Source organism: Fukomys damarensis, unplaced genomic scaffold (genome assembly GCF_012274545.1).
Source record: "Fukomys damarensis isolate Sample0158 unplaced genomic scaffold, DMR_v1.0_HiC HiC_scaffold_7, whole genome shotgun sequence".
Classification (NCBI taxonomy): Eukaryota; Metazoa; Chordata; class Mammalia; order Rodentia; family Bathyergidae; genus Fukomys; species Fukomys damarensis.
The window spans coordinates 1,895,058-1,919,484 of record NW_022900919.1 but is presented as its reverse complement, the minus strand read 5'-3'; the positions used below and the strand labels follow the sequence as shown (position 1 = coordinate 1,919,484).

General features: G+C 40.9%; 1 protein-coding gene across 6 annotated transcripts in view; it reads right to left on the bottom strand.

Moving 5' to 3' along the window:
* The window catches only part of Herc2 (HECT and RLD domain containing E3 ubiquitin protein ligase 2), a 189,282-nt gene that overhangs the window by 56,950 nt on the left and 107,905 nt on the right, over window positions 1-24,427 (bottom strand). For all 6 annotated transcript variants that reach the window (XM_010612947.1, XM_010612945.3, XM_033761041.1 and 3 more), the window contains 13 exons: window positions 18,337-18,527; window positions 17,606-17,711; window positions 17,429-17,520; window positions 12,963-13,138; window positions 9,484-9,595; window positions 7,706-7,787; window positions 7,357-7,500; window positions 5,812-5,902; window positions 5,249-5,426; window positions 4,987-5,068; window positions 4,733-4,904; window positions 4,107-4,251; window positions 2,926-3,151 (listed from right to left, as the gene is read on the bottom strand). In XM_010612947.1, the coding sequence (XP_010611249.1) occupies window positions 2,926-3,151; window positions 4,107-4,251; window positions 4,733-4,904; window positions 4,987-5,068; window positions 5,249-5,426; window positions 5,812-5,902; window positions 7,357-7,500; window positions 7,706-7,787; window positions 9,484-9,595; window positions 12,963-13,138; window positions 17,429-17,520; window positions 17,606-17,711; window positions 18,337-18,527 (1,797 nt within the window). The remainder of the gene's footprint in view (window positions 1-2,925; window positions 3,152-4,106; window positions 4,252-4,732; window positions 4,905-4,986; window positions 5,069-5,248; window positions 5,427-5,811; window positions 5,903-7,356; window positions 7,501-7,705; window positions 7,788-9,483; window positions 9,596-12,962; window positions 13,139-17,428; window positions 17,521-17,605; window positions 17,712-18,336; window positions 18,528-24,427) is intronic.

Genomic DNA, 24,427 nt, shown 5'->3' with positions numbered 1-24,427 from the left:
GGAGGCCAATATGGCCACAGTTGAAGGCCAGAACCAGGGAGGGAAAAAAAGCACCCACAGAGAGACCTGCAAAGGTGCAGGTGCCCTCTCTCACCCTAGCCCAGATGGGAACCTAGCCAGATGTGAACATAAGTGAGAAGACACTATCTAAAGCCAAAAAAAGATTGCTACCTGAAAGGACTTGAGGCACAGCACCCAGTGAACACACAAAGTCCATGTCAGCGCCTGACTGGAAGACCTAGAAAGAGTTCTCAGAAGGGCATTGCCTCAGCGGTAGGAAATTAGCCCCTGGTCTGGACTCACCCAACAAATCTAAAACCAAGAACAAAAAGAATCAAACTGCTCCTCAGTAACTCAAGCCACATCTAAGCTCAAGATTTACAGACATAAAAAACCTCCAGCAATATCCAGAGCAGAGTTCATCATGTGTGGCATCCAGAGACCACTAGGTAACAGAACAGCACGAAAACACAATACAAATACACAATACAGAAACAATAAGAAAAATCAGACAACCCAGAACCAATAGAGACTAGAATCAGCAAAGAAATCAAAACATTTATTACAGCCACATTTCACATGTTCAAAAATACAACTAGAAAGAGATGATATAAAAAATACCCAAATCAAACTTCTAGAAAGGAAAACTATAATGTCTGAGACTGAAAATAGTTTAGTGATATTGACAGCACGTTAGAAAATAAAAACAGTGGGCCAGGGATTTAGCTCAGTGGTTCCGCCACCTGCCTTGCAGGCACAAGGTCCAGAGTTCGATCTCCAGTACCAAAAAATGAAAAAGAAAAGAAAAGAGAGAAGATTACTGAATTTGAAGAAATGTTAATACAAACAATGCAAAATAAAGCAGAGATGAAGGTAAGTTATGAACAGAGTAGAGTAGCAGTTACCTGGAGACAGCTTCAAGGACCTAACATATATGGAACTGGAGTTCTTAAAGGAGGCAAAAAGATACAAGGAAAGAAAAAACCTGAAGAAATAGTGATGGAGAGTTTTCCATATATAGTGAAAACTATAAATTCACAGATTCACAAAGCACAACAAACCACACACCAAAAACAACCATAAGAGTACCTACATCAGAACACAGCTTAATCAAACTGGTCAAAACCAGGAATAAAGAAAAAAATCTTAGTAACATCAAGAGGTAAAAGACACATACTATATACAGAAGAACAAAGAAAAGAGTAACAGACGTTTATCCCAAAAACAAAGCAAGCTAGAAGACAGTGGAACAACTTCTCTAAAGCACTAAAACAAATAAACTTGTCAAACTAGAATTCTATACCCAGCAAAGACTGCTTACAAAATAAAGCCAAATATGTAACAGTTCAGACTTTAAAAAGCTGAATGCACTACCATATCTACACTGTGAGACACAACAAAGGAAGCGCTTCAAACAGAAGGAAAATGATACATGACCGCTAGCTCTGTGTCTACCTGTCCCCTAAATCCTCAGAAGGTCACAGGTGGGGCTTTTCAGGGGTGGATGAATCTAGAGTGTGTGCTATTGGTATTACTTGTGTGATTATTAAATTAGCCCACTGAGGGCCGGGGATTTAGCTCAGTGGTGCTGCCACCTGCCTCACAAGCAGAAGGTACCAAGTTCAATCCCCAGTACCAAAAATAAATACCTAAATAAGCCCACTGATTGGTTTGGCCTAGCTCTGGGTGTACCACCCGCCCTGACGGCATGCAGCCTGGACAGAATATAAGGAACACCTCATTACACCTTCAGACAGAAGTAAAATCAGAAAGTAAAAATCTCTGGGATGGGGATTTAGCTCAGTGGTGCTGCCGCCTGCCTCACAAGCTCAAGGTTCTGAGTTCAATCCCAGGGGGAGGGGGTTATCTTTGAAACTGTTTCCTGTTGTAGCATACTGATCTCGACACCCCCCCCCTTGAAAGTAATGAGGGGCTGCTCCAATTTGAAGCTCGAGGCTTGAGAGCTACACCATCCCCACCCACTGGTACACAAGTCCCCACTCAAGGCTGAAGACCCTGGAATCTGATGCCCACAGACAACAGTAGCAGAAAACCTGTTCTTTGCTTCTCAGCTACTACTCAGCGAGCAACTTTGATCAAGCTCCGCCCCTTCCACCACCAAAAAAACGCTGGCTCACCATAGGCCCAGAACAATGAGGCAGCCAACCAGGATTGAACGATGAGGCAGCACACCTTTCCTCCTTTAAACTGCTTCTCTCAGGTATTTTTGTCTCAGAGATGGAAAGCTGACTAACACAGCATCCCTCACATCCAAGCTGGCACCCAAAATAACTAATCACACATTATGCGTAGTGAAAACACAAGGTAAAAGAGTGCATGCAACAGGATTCATTTACATTGCTCCAAACCATGCAAAGGGAGACAGAACAGAAGTCAGTAGTTACAGGGGGAGGGGAGCCAAGAAAGCAGGGAAGGGCAGTGAAGGATGGAAGGAAACACTGGGGGTGGGGTGTTCTTCTGTGATGATGTGTCACAGATGCAGGTATACTTCACAGCTGATCAAAATGTACGCTTTAAATGGGTGTGACTCACTATGTGCCAATGAAAATTAAGTAAAAGGGTCAGGGATTTAGCTCAGTGGCACTGCGCATGCCTTGCAAGCACAAGGTTCTGAATTCAGTCCCCAGTACCAAAAACAAAATAAAAAGATGACAAAGAATATTACTTTTTAAAAAAGAAAACTAAGTAAAGCTGGTAGAAAATTCCAAGCATTCCAGGAAAAGAATCAGCACCATAATTTCTTCTAAAAACTTCATTCAAGCACATATAAAGCACACAGCAGTGCACTGTAACTCTTCTGTGCCTTCGTTGGTTCATAATGCAATGAATACAACACAAATTAACCAGTCGCCAAAACTGCTATCACTAGCAAAGGATCTCAGAGTAGACATAAATCCGTGTTACCTAAATAGGAGGCACCTAGAGGGTCTCTTGCAGTCTGGAAAAGGACAGGTTCATGGACAGATGGTGTGGCCACATCCACGGTTGTCCATGCCACACTGTGTGAGGACCCACAAGCCACCCGTGTGATCTTCTGGCCTTCTAAGCCTTGCACAAGTGTGGGCTTTCTATTAACTGTGGTTGTGCCATTGCCCTGCTGGCCATGGTCATTATCACCCCAAGCATACACCTGTTGGGGGGGGGGAGAGAAATGCAATTTTCAACATTTCAGATCATTTTCTTTAAATTTACTTGAAAATTAAGTATCTTCCACGGTACTTCAAAGAACTGAGCTCTTAAAGGTAAAAAATGGTATCATAATCTTATAAAATGGCATGTGTGGACTGCAATGTAACCATGAAAATGTTTCCCAGCAGCTATAAATGCATAGCTACGTAATACAATCCAATTCATCCACCGGTTTTTTGGGTCTTTTGAGACAGGGTCTCACTATGTAGTTGAGACTGACCTGGAACTCACTATGTAGCCTAGGCTGGTCTTAACTCACAGCGATCCTCCTGCCTCAGCCTCCCGAGTGCTGGGATTACAGGCATGCGCCACCATGCCTGGCATTCCACTGGTTTTTATTACAGAATGTAAAGAGAATTCTCTCCTTCAACCAAGAGTAGTGATTTATTTTTTCCTTTATTTACAACAAAAAAACAGTAAAAAACACCACGCTTATTTTTAAGTAATATGCTTTTTGCCTTTTTAGAGCCAGAAGTGTAATTCATTTGATTAAAGAGTGTGCTTTGTTTCCACATAAAGGATCCCTAAAATGTGACACCCATGATCCAGTCATAGTGTGCACCTCTCAACAACAAAATGAACAATGCTTATCAAGCATCAGCTTTCTTTCTCAAATGATGTCTCATCTATCAGTCAACTCTCTAAAGTAAAATACTGCTAACACCTTAGCAAAAGCCGTACTAATGATGACTGATAATTTTCTCATTCCCACATGGACTTCAGAGGGAAACAACCCTTTCCCATGGCCAGCCCCCACTTGTGCTGGTGAGCAGGCAGACACACCAGCGGACAGAATGGTACTGCCCTCTCTCCTGGCACTAGGACTCCTCTTTTCAGGTTACAGCTCTGACCGGGGAGGGGGTGTCCTGTCTCCTCCAGGGCCCCTGCAGCCTTACCTGCCCCGAGTCTGTTACTGCCAGGCAGTGCAGTGCGCCGACAGCCACATGCACAATCTTCTTCCCTCTCAGGCCTTCCACCACCTGTGGCTTCCGCACATGCACATCAGAGCCATGGCCCAGCCGGAAGTAATCCCCCTTCCCCCTGAGAGGTTGACAGTGTGAGAGTTACTGCACAGTTATACTCTGGTGGTACTGTACAAGAAAACACCCACTGTCTCAATCTTTCAGAACCAGTTCAGGGACACCGCCACACACAGCAATCAAGGTCTCTGAACTTACATTCTAAAACCATAAACCGTTAACTCATTAATTCAGCTATCAAGATCCTTCACACTGTAATACATGCTTTACTGCAATTTATGTTACTACTATTTTCATATAAGGAGACTGAAAATAAGACACAAATGCAAACTTCCTTCCAAAGTACTACATGGTGTATGTCTTTTTCAAGCTGCTTCTGGTCACAATATTGACACGGTCCAAGGTTAGTATGTGCGCCCATTGTTTGGCACTTTAACAAAGTAAGTTTCCACAAGAATCACACATAAACTTTTTCCAGGATGAAAGGATCCAGAAGGCCTCGCACAAACAGACACACCGCAGATGGGGAGAAGTCTACGTACCATGTCCACACCACTCCCGACTTTGTGAGTGCCAAGGAGAACTGAGCGCCACACTCAATCTGGCACACCCCCTGGCCATTCAATCTCTCGATGTTCTGGGGGATGTTACAGCCTTCACTTCCTCCCCGGCCCAACTTTCCAAAGTCACCATCACCCCAGGAAAATACCAAACCTAGGTTAGAAGACAAGAACCTCAGGCCAGGGCTTCACAACATTCCACCCCCGCAGAACCCAGGTCCAGGACAGGTACTCACCTTCGTCAGTCAGCGCCAGTGTCTGTGCATCTCTACTTCCACATGCAACCTGGATCACTCTGTGGCCCAGAAGGACTTTCACCTGCTCAATTACAAATTTAAAGACAGAGTCAAGCACAAGCACTGAGAGAGAGAGCAAATTCTCTCACAGACTCAGAGCTAGTAACGCACACATCGTTCTGAGCTTTTCTAGACTTAAGGATTATCTTCACTCGAAATTGCAGACGGTAAGCTTTCTATAAAAGATCAATGGTATAATCACCATTTTGGGCTTCAGCTGTGTGGTGTTATCTCCGTGTCCCAGCCGGCCATACTCTCCAAGTCCCCAGGTATACAGCTCCCCGCTGGAGGTGAGGGCTGCACTGTGCGAGCTCCCGCAGGCGATGTCCCGGATACGCTTGGTTCTCAGTGCCTCTATCAGCCGCGGCTTGTCACAGTTCCTGAAACAGGATGAAGCCACACTCTGCCCTCCTTCAAAGAAGGCAAAGAGGCATCCACACAGATCTACCTCAGTCAACACAAGACCTACAGACCAAATTCACTATCAAACCTTAAAGAGGAGTATGCCAAGCTAAACCACATATTCATCCACGTTAAAAATTAAAACCCTACTGCCATAAAGAACCTATCCTTTTTTCTTTTCTTTTTCTGGATACCAGGGATCAAACTCAGGCCCTTGTGCTGACAAGGTAGGCAGCTGAACCACTGAGCCAAACCCCCGCCCAAGAACCTATCCCATTTTACCTTTCTGTAAAACAACTGTTAAAAGGCATTTTCTGTTACTATTAGTAAGTGTTTCTTATTCACAAGTAAAAATATTCTTACATCCTGCTGAAGTGTCCGAGTTTTCCATCGTCACCTTCACCCCAAGAAAACACTTTGCCGTCAACGGTCAGCGCCGTAGCGTGCCGGCCCCCTGCAATAGTTGCACAGGTAGTGAAAGCTCACAGCGTAACTACTCCATGTGCCTGGTGTAGCATGCACTCAATGACTACGTGTTGAGTAAATGGGGAAAACAGGACCAATGCTTCAATTATTAGGAAAGCTTACTAGTGACAGGTGCAAAATAGATGGGTTGGGGGTACCAGGGATCAAACTAGGACCTTGCGCTTGCAAGGCAGGTGGTGGTACCGATGAGCTGAGTCCCCGGCCCCCGAAACAGATGAACTTTTAATAATCTACATACATTTCAACTCTAAAACTTATTTTATTTGCAGTGGTGAGACAAACTAATGCTGATTATCAGTGGTGTTCCTCTGAAATGTAAAAACATCAAACTTTAAGTACATTTGTTACTGGCGAAACTGTCAAATAGGGTGGCAATGTAAGATTCTGAGTAATGTAGACAACAGCAGAATTATTTAAGCAGAAGCACCATCTTCCACAAGCACCGCAGTACACTCCCTCTTTCCACAGCATAGCAGCTCTTCCCCAGGAGGCAGGGCTCTCCAGGCCCACACCCTGGCGGCCCAGGGTCACAAGCATAACTTGCCCTGCTGGTCCTGAACATTCATTCTCCTCACTGCCTTTTCAACAGAACCCCATATTATCAGGGCAACAAAGCACTCAGCTAACAAATACACTTCCCAGCCTCCCGCCCACAGGACGCTCTGGAGAGGGCTGTGTGGACTGGAGGACCAGCCATCTGTTCCACCGGGGCCTAGGACGAAGGGACCACAGCACAGCTTCCATCCCACAGAGTGGGAAAGGAGAACATGGACAGGCCCATACCCTCTCACAGACTCTCACAGAGGAGAAAAGTGAGCCTCCACCTTGCTTACGGCACTATCATTTGGATTCCTTGATATGTGAGATTTTATCTAAACCCTTCTGGTACTGGCACACTCTGACCTTTACATCTACTTCAGTTCCATTTCTCACGAGATCTAGCACCGCACTTCCAAATAACATTGAATAAAACTGCCCACAGAAAGGGAGAGTGAGAAGGAATGCCTTTTTAACAATCTTTCTCATTATCAAGTTTCACAAACACTCTTGGGAATCTTGATAGAAGACTCTCAAAAACAAAAACAAAAAACACCTACTTAGGCATAAAACTTAATGATTTTATTGATATGATGGGCCCAAGACCATGTCTCCAAGACCAAACAACCCATCCTTCGAGGGGTACACCACGCAACTGAAATACTGGCAATGCTGGTCTTCAAAAAAACCTAATTTTGTAGCACTAATTAAATTCCAGTCTACCCAGAGATTTACATTATCCAGTTTTTCTTCCTATTAATTAAGGTAAAACCTGAAATAGAAGGCTAGGACGCCTTAGGGAAAATGATTTACAAGCCTTAAGTTATTTGCATTCTAGATGTGACAGATTTTCTCCACACCCCAATGGTGGTGCCAGCCCTTTACCTGAGTGAACAGCCACCTTCTTGACCACGTAACTGCTAAGGGCCGTGATCTGCCTTGGGATGGGGACCGTCCCACTTGATAAGCCCAGCCCCAGCCGGCCATTAGTGGCTTCTCCACAAGCGTATACCTTCCCTTCCACAGTCACTGCAAAACACCAGACAGGAGAAAACTCAGTTTTCCACAATACAAAAGCTATTTTTTTCTTTTGGTATGGGGGGATCCAACTCAGGACCTAGTGCTTTTGAGGAAGGCAGTGGGATCACTGAGCTAAATCCCCTGCCCTCAAAAGCTATTTTTACGTATGTAATAAGAACAATTTTAAAATTTTCTAATATTAAAATAACCATACCTGCAAACAAACTTTTGGAACCACCAGCCACCTGAACCACATTCAAAGCAGATAAAGTCTCCGAGAAGGAAGGGACCTTTATCTAGAAAAAGATTTCATTTTATTTGCACTTTCAAAATTTTAAATAACATCCCAGTGATGAATGTAATTGTACTGTATACCTAGAATGTACCAATAAACTCAATAAAAAGAAAAAAAAATATTAAATAACCAATGCTACAAGGAATCACTGTTAATTTTTACAGTTATGTTAGCTACAGTTCTTTTCTAACACTAAAGTAAGCTAAGAATGAAAGGATATACTGAGATTTATGTTAAAATAAATGAGCAGAAAATAAACACAAAACTATAGTCTGCTGGTAACTGCTGAAGCTAGTAGCAGGTACATGAGGGCTTACAACCCTAATCTTTCTACCTGGGTACACAATAAAAGATGAAATATAAAATACACAAGTACAGGTGAAAATAATGTTTAGGTCAAGTCTTGCTCACTCTCTCTGATACCTCTAAGAAATTATATGCCTATATTTTCCATTTTAAGTGGGTGTGGTTTAATTTTACTTAAAATCCTTGGAGCCCTTTGTCAAAGAAACTTTTTAGACAGGTTCATAAACTACCAGAGTCACTCCTGCAGTAGAAGAAACCTTCCTCTGAAAACCCTAGGTATGACAGACTGGGGTTCCACTCCCAACTATGGCCATGCCTCAGTGCCCCTGGACAGCCCTCCACGAAACACATGAGACACCCTGAGCTTACTGCCCCTGCCCATTTCAAAATGGAGGTCTGAACAAAATGGGGATCTGAACACTCAAGCGTAGTTCAAAGCTGCCCAGACAAAGATAAAAATTAGCTGGACCTTGATGGGACAAGAGTTCAAATAAATGAGTTCTAATTATCTTAGAGTTTCTTGACAATTCAGTAAGAAGTTATGATGGATGATGAACACTAGAACACTAGAAGGAAGCAGACTTGGTCCTCCAAAATGAAAAGCTGTTTCCAGGTACTAAAATTTGAATGAATTTGTTTTGGGACTACTCAGATAAGAGACACTGAGTGACAGAATGTACAATGAATTCACCTCTAGTTCAAATGCAGAATTAGTTTTATCTATTCTTTTTTAAAAATCTCTAAGCATATACATACTTTTCAAATTAACCTTTCATCCAACTATTTATGGGAAAAATAAATGGTACGGCCTACCCCTGAGTCCATGATTTGCCAGTAAGATGAATGGGAACACAAGTTCTCCAACCACAAGCCCCCAGAGGACACATGCATGTGTGCACGTCTGCACATGTTGTGTTTGTGTCTTTGTACTTACAGAGCACTGTCTCTACAGAGTTGCACCCTCAAGTACTCAGGTACCGAGTGCACAATGGGTAGATACCCTAACTTGCTCATCTTCATGCCCCTGTGGCACTTTTACACAGCATTTTGCTCACGGTAAGCAAAAACATCTACTCTATTAAAGGTCAGATGAATACAGCTATGATCTACAATTTTCATCCACACATTTCTTTTCAAAAGTCTAAAGAAATACAACCATATCTAAAGTGCACTTCTTGTGCAAAGATAAAGGCTTCTCAGAAACTAAATTTGATAACTTCTATTAGTTTCAGAATTATTTTCCGAAAGCTAATTTTTAAACCACATTGGAAGGTAAAACTATTAGTGCAAACTGGCTATCACTGAGCCTCTTGTGGACAAAGGCCCTAGAGAACACCCTTGTTCTCAGGGTGGCGAGGTGGGCGCTGGAGCCTGGAGGAACAGGCAGATACCTTGGAGCCTTTGAGCCCGCCAAGTTGGTCCTTGTCATTCAGTCCCCACACGAACACTTTGGTTCTTATTGTAGCTGCTGATTCCAGCCCCGCAGCTTTCTTTCTAATAAGGCTAATCAAAAGGAAAACAAAGAAACAGAGGTCATTTATAATAGCATAAAACATTTACAACATAAAAGGAAAGCAAACTCAAGCACTCAAAAACTTTTGCTGTTTACTGTCAGAAACTCTTAAAGTTTTGTCTTAATGAAATAAAATCTCATGTTTGTACAGGAGTAAGTATTCCGGGAAGTCAAAATTTCCAGATACCTGTATGCTTCCCAGCCTTTCCTTTTTCATAGAGATCCTTCCTGGGTACAGCATGCACTGTTTTTCTTCTTTAATACCAAGGTGAACACAACAACTATTCTGACACCTGTCACCAAAATGCAAAGGTACCACACACAGAACCAGGAATTGACACTGGGACTGGCCTTGTGACACTGTCTCTACATCTGGATGTACATTTGGCCATTTTGGTCCCCAAAGAAAGAATAAAATAGATGCAGCCATATGATCTTGGGGGAAGTCTAACACAGATACGTGTGTTAGTAGCCAAATGCTACTTTCTTCCATCACACCTTCTGCCCAGAAGGCCTGACTGCTGGTTAGCTGCAGGGAAGTCCTCACCATCTTTCTTCTCCAGAAGACTTGCTCCTTCCATTTTCTTCTTCCTATCCCCTCAACTGTCTTCTTGGGGAAGTTAAATAATGGCAGCAAAACACTCAGATTCTTGAACTTGAGAACACAAAAATACACAAGACAGTGCTAGATTTTTTTTGGTTGGTATTTTGATGGCCAAGTGCTAAGGAACTGCTTCTTTTATGCGTGAAGTTTCTGGCTTTTAGTAAAAAAGCCTGATTTGGTGCCAGGGACACTCAGACCCCTCATGACCCGGGGACCCTGAAGTGACCCTCAGGTACCGGGGAACTCAGGAACTTGGGCTTGCAAGGCAGGCATGGTGCCACTGAGCTAAATCCCCAGCCCACCACTGATCTGTTTCTGTAAGCTAAGATGGAAGACTGAAGACTCCAGAAACTAGGTTCTAGATAGGTAAGATTTTTTTTAAACAAGTCATATACTCATAAATATTTACCTTATAGGATCAAAATTTTATGGTTTGGGGGAAAAAAAGTAGGAAAACCCTTTCATTTGATAGCAGGCTTATGTACAAGGTACTAAAATACCACATAACATATACAGATGAGAAACCAGGAATAACATTCGGAACACAGTGCCTGGCACTGCCTCAGTACCAACCACTCAGGAGGGGGAAGGTCAGCTGTATGCAGTCACTACCGGCTCTTCCCACTTGGGTGCTAGCCTGTGGAAAACTGCTCGGACCGCTGATTCACTGTGAAGCTATCAACTAATGGAAAAATTATATTCAAATATCTAGGTTTTCTTTTGTTAATGCATTCAATTATGTAAAAATCTGACCAATAAGTAAAGCCAAAACTTAATGGTTATTTCACATATGTAGTACATGCTCTAATTCTGCTTGCTCAATTCATTAATACCAAATAAGAAAGTGCTAAACTTCTATTTTCTCTTAAAAACTCAATGATTTCCTTATTTAAGGGAAATGATGTTTTCTTCATTTAATTAATGTGTAGATATGACCAGCTTGACATATAGCCTAACATTTTAGATAAGGTAGTAATATACATATTATTCTCTTTTCACCTTTTATGCAAAGGTTTTGAAATAAAACAGGACAGAATCAAAAGCCAAGATGAGAGCCCTAGAATACTTTTTAGCACAGCATCTGCCCACTTGCGACTGTGAAAACGTGCCTGACAATGACATGGACGATCACCTCTCTCTTTATGTCACACATGGGAAGAACTTAAGCAAAGGGTGTCGGGTCAATAGGGCAAACCTGGCACTGGTGCCCTGCCTCCGGTGCCTGTCTGCAGGGCCAGGCCCACACTAGCAATTCAACAGTGCCTTGGGGAATGATGAAAACACATTGATTTAGATTTTGTATCTGGGGTGCTGGGGCTGAACCCAAGTCACCATGCATACCAGGCAAACACTCTATGAGGTGCACCCCAAGCCCAAAACACATTACATAGCCTTTGACTCAGCATTTTCGCTTTCAGCAATTAATGGAGGAAGATACAACTTATAAGGACAGTGACCGTCTACAATGCATGTTGCTTTAACAATGAACAGGGCCTGGAGCACACAGGTTTGGGAATAAGTGCATAAATGACAGACAGTTACCCCCTGGCATACTGTTGCTCCCAGCACCAGAAGCACCTTGTCTGCCTGCTCTTCTCTGATAACACTGACTCCCTGCACCGTCTGGGGACAGTGCTCTGCTAAAGACCCCTCAAGGCACACGCGCTTCTCCTTCTGACCACTCATGTAGCAACAGTCAAGTGAGTCTGTCTGGGTTTATCCTACACATTCCCCACAGGACTGACAGAGGTAGATGCATGTTGAGTAGTAACAGGCTTCACTACACATTCATATCATAAACAGAGAGAACTTAAATGAGTAATTGAGAAGTCAAAAGATGAAATCTAGGCCAGGGATTTAGCTCAGGGGTGCCACCACCTGCCTTGCAAGCACAAGGACCAGAGTTCAATCCCCGGTACCAAAAAAAAGAGAAATGCTGAACAAAATTACACAAGAGACATTCTAGAGACAGCTGGAAGTGACATATGCATAGCAATGCAGATGCATTTAATGCCACTGAAGTTTAACAACAGTTAGAATGGAGCTCGGGGGAGTGGCACATGCCGGTAATCTCAGCACTCTGGGAGGCTGAAACGGGAGGATTCCAAATTCAAGCCCAGCCTGACCAATTTAGCAAGGCTCTGTCTCAAAATAAAAGACAGAAAGGGTTGGAGATGTAGCTCAGTGTGAAGGCCCTGGATTCAATCCCTAGTACTGAAGAAAAAAAAAAAACTAAACTGATAAATTGTTATGTGTATTTGACCATAATAAAAATGAATACAGCCAGGCGTGGTGGCAGACGCCTGTAATCCCAGCGCTCCGGAGGCTGAGGCAGGAGGATTGCTGTGAGTTCAAGAACAGCCTGGACTACATAGTGAGTTCCAGGTCAGTCTCAACTACATAGTGAGACCCTGCCTCAAAAAAAAACAAAAAAACAAAACAAAAAAAAATGAATATATTTTTCTTTTAAAGGTAATGATAAATGCATATTTAAAAAAATCCTATGAAATATACCATAAACTACAAAGATAGTGGACCAAAAGTACACTGCTATTTCAGGTAGAAAAATCAAGCATTTTCATTTTAATAATATTTTTAAAAACGTGTTTAAATCATTTCTTAAAAATACAAGTTAAATTATTATTATTACTATTATTATTATTATTATTGTTCCTGTGGGCATAACCCTCCTCTCCGTGTAAAACATGCTCTGATTTACTGTACTTGAGATGACTCAGGACAAGCTGTCTCACCTCCCACTGCTGCCTTTGTCGTCATCCTCCTCTTCATTATCTGAAGCCAGGAAAGGAACCGTAGCCAAGTCCTCCTCCTCGGCACGAATGCGCCCCAGCAGGATGAGCCCGTGGATCTTGCAGTCAATGCCTGAGCTCCTGCACTGCTTTATGGCAATTTCAATGTACCTGTGATACTAGACGAGAAATGACGATTCAAACACACCGCTACTGGAGCTGGACAGCAGGACGCCTGAGATGTGGAACACGCGGAGAGAGTCGGGCTCAAGTTCTGGAAACGCACCTGAGAGTGATCAGAGAAAACGCTTCCCATCCAAGTAAGGTCTGCCTTCAAAGGAAGTTACTAACCTATCAAATGCGTCTGCCCACGGCTCAGACTTGCCCTAATTTTCCTACTAAAACTAAGCAGGACCAAAGCCTTACTGAATGGGAAACCATCCTCTTTCAGAGTTTTCTTAAATGAAGATGTGTTACCTCAGAAAGAGATTAAATGTCAGGTAGTCCATTAGCCTTCATCATATTTTATGTAATTTTTTTTTCGGTACCAGGGATCAAACTCAAGTCCTTGTACTTGCATGCAAGGCAGGCGGTGGAACCACTGAGCTAAATCCCCAGCCCCTAGCCTTCATAATTTTTAAAACATGGTAAAATATTTGAATATATGCAAATTAGTGAAAAAAAGGGCAAAGAACTCCACAAGCTATCACTCAATTGATAATTACCAACCGTTGACCATCTTGTTTATATATGAATTCTCACGAGGCATTATGTTGTTTCAAAATTTCAGAATGTATCACTGAACTACAGGCTTCTAAAAAATATGTCTAGGGCCGGGGATTTAGCTCGATGGTGCCACCACCTGCCTCGCAGCTACAAGGTCCTGAGTTCGATCCCAAGTACCAAAAAATAATAATAATACTAATAACAATAAAATTAAAAATATGTCTACATTATTGTTATCATAGCTCAAACAATCCCTCTGTCATCTAATATGCCACAGTAATCAAACTTCTGACTGTATCATAAATGTCATTTTATTGTTAGGATCATTGTTGAATTATTCAAACAAGAATACAAATAAGATCCAAGGTCCCTCCATTATGTCTGTCTGTTAAAGTCTACACGTTGTTCCTGCAAGTGCCCCATACCCTGTACACGCAGACTGCACTCATACAGCGGTCCTCACAATATTCTCCTATCCTTTTGTTATACATGAACAAAGCGATGTAGCAGGAAGCCCACAACACAATTATATTTCAATGTCTAACTCTGACCTGACCAAACCTCAACACGTACCAATTTCACAGGTTAAACAATACCCATGGACAATACAAAAGCCAAGGTAAGAATATGAACATTAGGGGCTGCAGATTTAGCTCAGTAACACCACACCTGCTTCACAAGTGCAAAGCCCTGAGTTCAATCCCCGGTACCACCAAAAAAGAAAGAAAGAAAGAAAGAAAAAGAATATGAACAGTACTATCCAGGCATACTGATACAAGCCTGTAACCCCACCACTCTGAGAGGCTGAGGCAGGAGGACCCCAAAATCTAGCCCAGCCTGGGCAACTTAGTAACTAGTAAGACTTTGTCTCAAAATTTTTAGAAAAAGACTGAGGACGTAGCTCAGTGCAAAAGTCATGTGTTCAATCCTTACTTAAAAAAAGAAAAAGAAAATGAACAATGTTACAGGAAAATAAGAGACCATGTCTTTTTCCTCCTTTAGCAAGAAAAAACCAAGAGGAGTAAGAGTTAAATGCAGTGCAAAATGTAGACAATATCTGAATCAAGCCATATAATCCAACTGCAAAAAGACATTTATGGGACAACTGGAAAATTAGAACACTGATTGGAAATTATATGACAGGAATAATTGTTGGATTTAATAATGCTACTGAAGAGGTCTTTTAGAAATGAATACTGAAGTAAGTGTTACTGAAATAAAATCGTTTCTAGGGAAAAGAAACGTGGAGGGAGAGAATGACCACAACATATACTGATCAATATTGAAGCATGGGCTCTGGAAGGTTTCTGAATGCTTTCTAGTCTTGGTCATACACTCGAAATCCCACAGCAAGCCAAATGTGCAGGAGATTAAAGAGTCTGGTATCTTCTAGTCTTTCAGTTGGCTAGGCCAGGGATTATGAGTTTCTCGTTCACTCACAATACTTCACGTCTCTCATATACATGATATACAGTATTTTGTACTTCTCAAATATTACAGACTAAATTGTTCTGAGTTGAAAGTACTTTAGCTTAAATCTCTGGTGACAATCTCTGCTGATTTAATTAACTCTATACTTACTGGTTTAGTTAAAACACCAAAAATACTTAAAACTGAATTGTAGTATGTTTTACTGTTAAGTTGCTGCCACGTGACTGCATGCAGCTTGTAGTGTTTTATAGTCTATTTTTTTCTCAGAAATAATGTCATTTTTCATTTTTATAATTTGTCAATGTATTCATTAACACTGCTACTGATTAAATATTAATCAATATATCATAAAATGAATGGTAACTACAGTGAATAATGTATTATATATTTCAAAATACTAAGAGAAAATCTCACCACAAAGAAATAATATTTGAGGTGATTACTACATCAATTAGCCACATGATACTCAAAAACATCACAATGCATTTTGTAATATATACAATTATTATTTGTCAACTTAAAATAAAATTTTTTAAAAAGTGAAACAAAGTTTGGACAAGTGAGAATGGAGCAACAGACTGGTATTTAAGAAATATACCTGCCAAGCATGGTGGCACCAGTCTGGAATCTCAGCACTTACAAGGGTGACACAAGAGGATCACAAGTTTGAGCCCAACCTGGGCAACTCAGAGACAAAGCAAGATCCTGTCTAAATCTAAGGCCCTGAATTCAGGCTCAGGGGGAGGGGGGAGGCGGAGGGGGAGGACTAGGATGAGGAAGGGATGAGGCTGGATGGGAAAGGAAGGAGGCAAATATTAAATTTAAACTGGGTGCAGTGCTACACATCTGTAATTTCAACTACTCAAGAGGCTGAGACAGAATGCAAGGTGGAGGCCAACCTTAGACAATTTACTGAGACTTTGTCTCAAAATAAAGTATGAAAATAAAAGGGCTGTGGATGTATTTGTACTGATAGCACACCCTGGATTTAATCCCCAGTACTGTGATAGTTAGACAGATAAGATAGATAGATAGACAGATAGACAGACAGACAGAACTTAAAATAAAAAAAGTGAATGGGGCCAGGGATTTATCTCAGCGGTACCGCCACCTGCCTCACAAGGTCCTGAGTTCCATGCCCAATATCCCTCCAAAAAATAGTGAATGGTAGGGCTGGAAGTGCAGTTCAGTGGTAGAATATTTTCCTAGCATTCTTTGTTTTGTTTTGTTTTTGGTACCAGGGATCGAACTCGGGCCTTTGTGTTCCCGAGGCAGGCAGTAGAACCACTGAGCCAAATCCTCAGCCCCTTTCCTGGCATTCTTAAGGCCCTAGGTTTTGTCCCAAGCACTGCAAGAAGGGAGGGAGGGAGGGAGGGAGGGACGAAGGTAGAAAGGATTTTTAACAATTTAACAATTAACAAATATAAACAATTTAAAAATAAATCCCTCACCTCTAATAAACTTTGGAGGATTAAAATAATCAAATATTTGATAATTTTATCTACTATCATTGCCTTGATTAAACTAGTCCTATAAAACAACAGCACAGGTAATACCAAAATATTTGTCTGAATTTATTTTATTTTAAATTCATTTACTGTATTAGAATAGTGTGTGCATTCTGTGTGTAAAGATTCACTGAGGATCTAAGACAGATTTATGGTGTTTACTGTTTAAAAGAACCCTCACTGGGCCAACGATTTAGCTCAGTGGCACCATGCCTGCCTTGCAAACACAAGGTCTTAAATTTGATCCCCGGGACCCACTCACAACCCCCCAAAAAAATTTTTTTTAAAAATAAAAGAACCCTCACTGATGTCTCAGAATTTTCAAGAGATACAATAAACTTGGATCCACTTTTGAGTTACCTTTTCACCAAATGAAAGACTTCTACCACACGCCAAGTTCTGCACTTGATGCCAAAGGGTGTGAAAACAAGAAAACAATTTCAACGTCAGAAAAACCACTGTAAACTAATAAAAAGATGTTTAATTAAGACAAAAATATGTGATACGAACAGCAGCCTCAGTCAAATGTGCTAGCTACACTTACTAGCGCTGCTACCAAAGAGAAACACACTGCTTCTCGGCCTTCTGGCTAAGATTAAGTACAAAAAGAAACGGAAATCTGTTTTGTTTCCTTTTCAAGCTGACCTGAAAAACATCAAATTCAAGTTATATAAAAGAAACCATTGAACTCTAAAATACATGTTATTTAATGAAGGGGGAAACGGGCCCAGGCCCAACGCCAGTGCAGAAATCATCTCCCTGTGCCTCGCACGCCACCCAAGGAAGGACAACGGCTGCACTCACCTCCGAGCAATCACTCAGCAAGGGCACAGTGGTATCGGCGGGGTTTATGTTGATCGTCTTCAGTTCAATGAGATTATTGAGAGAATTTCCACCTACAGAAGAAAACAGCAAAGCAATCAAACAGAAGTTTTACAAAAAACAGAAGAGACTTCTTTTTCAGTAAACAAATTCGATTACCTGACACTACAACCAGGGACGGCATGTAGCTACTATCCGCAGGATCTACTATCATTTTTAATCTATGAACAAGAACATCTGGGAAAATCTCCAAACGAATCCAATGCTTTAAAAAAGAAAATTCTCAGTTAGCAAAATTAAGCTATATTTTAGCTACCACAGTATCACTAAAGTTTGAATCTACCTCAATTCTTTAATAGAAAAAATGTCATGAGAAAATTTTGTACCCTGGCAGAAACCAGAATAATCCTCCACATCATCATCACTCATTAAGAAAGTCTCATTCTAAACCCCAGAAATGATATATTTATGGACTCATTAAGGACGGCCCTTTCATCCCACACAGAGTCAGTGACAGAAAATACCAGAATACAGATGGAGAAAATGGCTGCCCTGTGCGCCACCTGAGGTATACCCATCCAGGAGGGCAAGTGAGAGCTCTCCAGCGATAGCAACGGGAGGCTGTGTGAGATTTAGGAAAGGAAAACAAAACCCTATTACACCCTCCATCAACTGATCAGTTAAGTAAAATCCAATATCCTTTAAAAAGATTTTTGTAATCTTTTTTTTAATCTCTTAACAACAGGAAATTACCTGTAATCTTTAAACAATTAATGTTGTGAAATATGAAATGAGTACTGATGGGTACCATTAGAAAAATGGAAGGTATTCAAAGCTCACTCTGAAAAAGTACATGACAGCATTTTCTCGTGTGCCCCATTTCACGCTACCTTTCCTTGTGACCCTGATGACTGCCAGCAAGGCTCGCTGCCGTCAATCAGCCGAGAAGCCTGGTTCACCGAGGATGACACATTCAGGCTCTTCACCATACGAGACCAGCTGTCCAGCAGCATTCCTGGCTGACTGCTGTGGCAACGCTTCAGCTGTTTTCCAGAACGGCCACAAAACACTGCAGACTGTCCTGTGCCGTGGTCAAAAACAGAATCAACACTGCTGACATGGGGAAGAGCTTTCCTAACCAAGAATCAAAAATACTACGTAGTGCAAAGCTTCTTAATTTATAAAACACAAAGGTTTTTTACCTTTTAACAAAAATATCTTCAAAAAAGCTAGGCAAGATATTTTACACTAATTTATGAGAAGTTCACATAATGTCATAATTTACTCCACTTAAATCTCTCAGGCAAAAAAAAAAATTTAAATAAATCTCTTGTAACAGTAGAGTAGGATATTTCAAAACAAAAAGGATGCTGACAAGTTATGGGTAAAGTTCAGTATCAATCCTCAAGAAAATCTACTTCAAAATGTTTTTGGGGTCTAGGAGTATAGCTCAGTGACTGCCTGCCTAGCATTGAAAGGGCCTGGGTTCAATCCTAATACCACAAAAAATAAGAATATTTTCATAAATGCAGAATGAAAAAGCCAATTTGTAAAATGCTTCCATATTCTATAGAGACAAATTTAGAAACTGGCCTTTATCACCGAGGGCAACTAGAAGAGTTAGACAAACATTTACAATGAATTGAAAGTATCTGAATCGAAGACAGTAAAGCACATGGCCAGAATCTAAACACTACTGCAGAATAATGGAGGTGTCAACCAGGCACCCAGATCAGAGGCTGTTTTGCCCTGATGATATCTGTCAGTTTCTACTTGGCATACCCAAAGTGCAAGCTGCACTCTGATAGCCTCAGGAGGAGAACGGGACGCAGCTGGAGTCAGAGATGCCCAGGAGGGGTGGGATGTCCACAGAAAACAATCTGCTTGAGATCCCAAAAGGAAATATGAAAGCAGACGAGCTATAAAGGTTGTGGGGTTTTTGTTTGGCTTTTTCTTTTCTTTCTTTTTTAACAGACTGTGGGTGTGGAATCAACTCAATCACTGAAAGTTGACCAAAGTGGGCTCAGATAGCTACTTACCCAAACCCTAGTAGAACACCCTCTCCCCCTCCCAGATTTCTGGAGAAAGAGAACATCAACTTCAACTTAATTCAAGAAATGATTTTCTAAATACAATGTCCAGAACATAATGGTACATAAGACACACAAAAAAAAAACAACCAAACACTAGAAGAAAGGAACAGAAATAGCCCCAAAGACTCCAGAAATTGATTTGTAAGATACCAGCTTTATGCTTAGTATGTTCAAAAAGGCAAAACATAGACTATTTTAGTAGAGAACTGAAAAGAAGAAAACTAGAACATCTAGAACTGGTATATGCAATAATTAAAAGTAAGAATTTATTAAACAGGGAGCCAGGAATGTAGCTCAGTGGTATTGCTGCCTGCCTTGCAAGTACAAGGTCCCAAGTTCAATCCCCACTACCAAAAAAACAAAAACAAAAAAAAACTTAATTAACAGGGAGGAGTGGGGTGTAGATCAGTGGTAGAATACTTGCCTAGTATATATGAGGCCCCAGAAGTAACAAAATATCTAGAATAAGGAAGAAGGGGCAACACTTTAGAAAACAAAAGACCTGTTGGACAGAAATAAAGTCAAACAAGGGAAAAAGGCAGCCCCCAAAACAAGAGAGAGCAGGGCAGGTGTAATATGTGAAAAAATACTAAATGATAAAGAGTATTTCCAAAACTGACAAAAAATAGCAAGCCACTAAGAAGACTGCCAACCCCCATAAAGATAAATATGAAGAAATATTTCTCTATGCCTAGGTAAAACTTGTTCAGGATGAAAGCCTTGTACAGCGGCACATTTAATCATAGATACTCAGGAAAGATACTGAGGCAAGAGGATCCTTAGTTCTAGGCTTGCCCAGACAACTCAGGGAGACCCTGTGCTCAGAAAGTAGAATAAAAAGGGCTGTGAGTGTAGTTCAGTGGCAGAGCCTACCTGGCACACACGAAGACCTGAGTTTAAAACCCAGTACTGCAAAAAACCAAAAACCCTCAGAGAACCACAGGAGTCTTCCCTTATGTATACACACAATTATTTATGAAATTCAAATCATATCCTGGATCATGTGACCACAGCAAGTTTCAAAAAGTGTCAGATCAACTGGTACTTATTCTGACAAGGTTGGGCACATTTGGGGTGATATGGCCACAGACACTGCTGCCTCTTCTGCATGCAATGCAAAAATCAATGATAAAAAGATACTACATGTTTAAAACCTAAAGGCCAATGAACACAGGAAAGAATTCCAAAAGAATTTTGGAGCCAGCTTTAAACCTCACTTTAAAATAAAATTTAAAGCTGGGCATGGTGGCACACACCTGTAATCTCAGCCTCAGGATGCTGAGGCAGGATTGCTGCGAGTTTGAGGCCAGCCTGGGCTACACAGTGAGTTCAAGAGCAGCCTAAACTACATAGCAAGACCCTATCTCAAAAGAAAATTATTATTATTACTAATTAAAAATGTAAATTTAAAACATGACAGTGAAAAATTAATCTATGCACTCAATTCAAAAAGACAAAAAGATAAAAAATCTATCTCAACCTAAATGATTCGCATATATGTGAACAGGGAAGGATTAGTGAAGATATGAGACAGCAAACCAAAGCCAAAAGTTGATTTTCTGAAAAGATTAATTAATAAACTAATTGCAGACTAGAGGAAAAAATAAAGTATTCAAGACAGTTTGAAAAGGGGACAGCTCTACTGATTCTACAAATGCTATAGATCTTCCCCCAAAAAGTAGGAGAAAATTACAAACAAGGAATTAAAAAAAAAAAAAAACTTTCTCATCATGATTAAAAAAAAATATATAAAAACTCACAGTTAACAAGATACTCAGCTGTGAAAGACTGCATTTCACCTAAGGAGGAAGACAAGGCTGTCCACCTTTGCCACCTCTACTCAACAAAGTAATAGATCATCTAGCCAAAGCAACAAGGGGAGGGGAGTAAAGGCATTTAAACTGAAAAGGAAGAGGTAAGACTGTATTTATTTGTAAATGGCATTAGCTCATATGTAGAAAACTCAAAAGAATCCACATACAGGAAAACTGTTAGAGATTATAAACAAAGTCAGCCAAGCTGCTAAGCAGAAAAGGCAGTTTCTTTCTATACACTAGCAATAAATACACCAAAATTAAAGTGAAGAAAACAATTCCATTAAAATAGCATGCACAACACATACTTATAAATAATTTTAATTAAGAAAAGTGTAAGAGGAAGGGTAGGGCAAGGGGTAATGAAAGAGTGAAAATGACTGCATTATGTTATGTGCGTATGCAAATCTGCCAAAACGAAACCCACTAAGGACTGGGGATTTGGCTCAGTGGTTCTGCCCACCTGCCTCACAAGCACACAGTCCAGAGTTTGATCCCCGGTACTAAGATGAAACCCACTAATACATGTGAATTTGAAAAATAGGAAAAAAGGGTGTAAGATTGAAAATTACAACACATAGCTGAAGCTGGGAATAATCCCAGCACTCAGGAGACAGAGGCAGGAGGATTACTGCAAATTCGAGGCCAGCCTCAGCTACATAATGAGGTCAGGGCCAGCCTGAACTATAAAGTGAGACCCTGTCCCAAAAAACAACAACAAAAAAAACAATATATAGCTGAAGCCAGGCATGGTGGCACACGCCTATAATCCCAGCACTCGGGAAGCTGAGACAGGAGGATCGCTGTGAGTTCAAGACCAGCCTGGGCTACATAGTGAGTTCCAAGTCAGTCTCAATTACATAGTGAGACCCTGTCTCAAAAAACCAAAACAATATATAGCTGAAACTACAATGTATCACTGAAAGCATAAAGAAGAGTTATGCAAACGGAGTTATACATGGATTGGAAGATTTAATGTTGTTCAATTGATGATACTGTCCAAAGCACTATACAGATTCAGAACAACTCCTATGAAAACCTTGAAGGCTTTTTCTTTTTTAACATAAATGGAAAAATTCACACCTAAATTCATATGGTATTTCAAGGCACAACAAATAGCCAAAACAATCTTGAAAGAGAGGGTACATGGCGACTCATTCCCCAATTTCTCAACCCACTATAACCCCCTATCATGATCATAATGTCACAATGGTGTGGTACTTGGCATGAGGGGTAGACAAACAGACCAAGTGAATAGAAGAACTCAATAACTCTCACATCTACGGCCAGCTGACTTTCAACAAGGGAACCAATAAGACCTTTCAGTGGGGTGCTGGGAAATTAAATATGCACATGCACCAAAAATAATGAAGCTGGATGCCTAGGTTATACCATATTTTAAAGTTAACTCAAAATGAATCATCAAAGAACTAAATTTAAGAAGTAAAATGGCAAAATTCTTAGAAACACAGGGGCCAATCTTCATGACAATTGTTCCTTAACCTAACAACAAAAACAAATTTGACACCAAATGTACAAGCAATAAAAGGAGAAAAACTAGACTTTATTAAAGTAAAAACTTTTGGGTGCCAAAGGACCCTATTAAGAGTAAAATGACACCTTTCAGGCAGAACTGCCAACTTCCTGTAATTTGCCAAAATGACGAACACAACAGGAAGGAGGAGGGAACCAGTGCATGTTCTCTAGGCCATTTAGAAAACCTGGGTTGTTCCCTTGGCCACACGCATGGGAATCTACAAAAAGGGTGACAAGTAGACACCGAGGGGATGGGTACTGTGCAAAAATGTTACCACGGCAAAACCGGTGAGTCTACGGCATTACCCAGCATATGCTGGCACTGTTGTAAACAAGCAAGTTAAAGACAAGATACCTGCCGAAAGGATGAATTAGACTATTGAGCATATTAAACACTCAAGAGTCGAGACAGCGTGTCAAGGAAAATGATCAGAAAAAGAAGGAAGCCAAGAGAAAGGGGCCTGGCTCCAACGGATGCCTGCCCTGCCCAGAGTAGCACCCTGGTGAGAACCAAGGGAAGGAGCCGCAGTTGCTGGAACCTGTTCCGTATGGATTCATGGCATGAGCGGGGATGCAGCTCTGCCATTCGGAACCTAATTAGCGCAAAGTGTTCTAGGCCCTACTTAAATCTTCCTTTGTTCTAAGGATGGTCTTCTTAATTGAACGGGTGTGTGGTGCCTTTACCTCAGAAAAACAAATCATGTGAAGCCGATTCTCAGTGTACCCAGTTAATGTGTCAGGTCTTTACTCTTCCAGTATTTTCCTTGCTGAAAGATGTAAGGTACTGTGCAGGTGTGCAACCAAATGGCCAGTATTTATGAAATATTTATACTGGCTTGAAGATCCTCTAAATCACCACAGAGAAAAGATGTATCAAAATAAATGGAAGTCAGTATATGGGGGGAAAAAAGTAAAATGACAACCCACAGAATGAGATAAAATATTTGTAAATATGTATCTGATAAGAGTGTAATATCTGTAATATACAGAAAATGCCTACAAGTCAACATCAGAAACTTTTAAATGAGCAAGAATTTGAAGAACTATCACCCCACCCAAAGAAGGTATACAAATGGCCAAAAAGAACTCAACACCATTTGTCATTAGGGAGATTCACATGAAAATCACAAGATACTACCTTCTCATCCACTGTAGGATGGCCATGAGCAAAACCTATAAAATTTCAAATATTGGTGAGGAAGACAAGAAACTATATGCCTTTTTGCATTGCTGGTGGGAATACAAAATGGTACCGAAAAGATTTTGGCAGTAACTTCAAAAACTGAAAAGCTCCCATAAGACCCTGGCAGGTCCACTCCTAGGTACACACCCAGTTTTGAAAACGAGGGTTCACAAAGATACTTGAACACTGGTGCCTACAGCAACATTACTCACCATGGCCCAAAGGTGGAAGCACCCCAAATGGCCACTGGCAATTGAAAGGATAAATAAAACACTCAAGTCCTGTTACTCCAATTGCTCTAATTAAAAACAAAACAAAACGAACAACAACAAAAAAAAAAAAAAAAAAAAAAAAC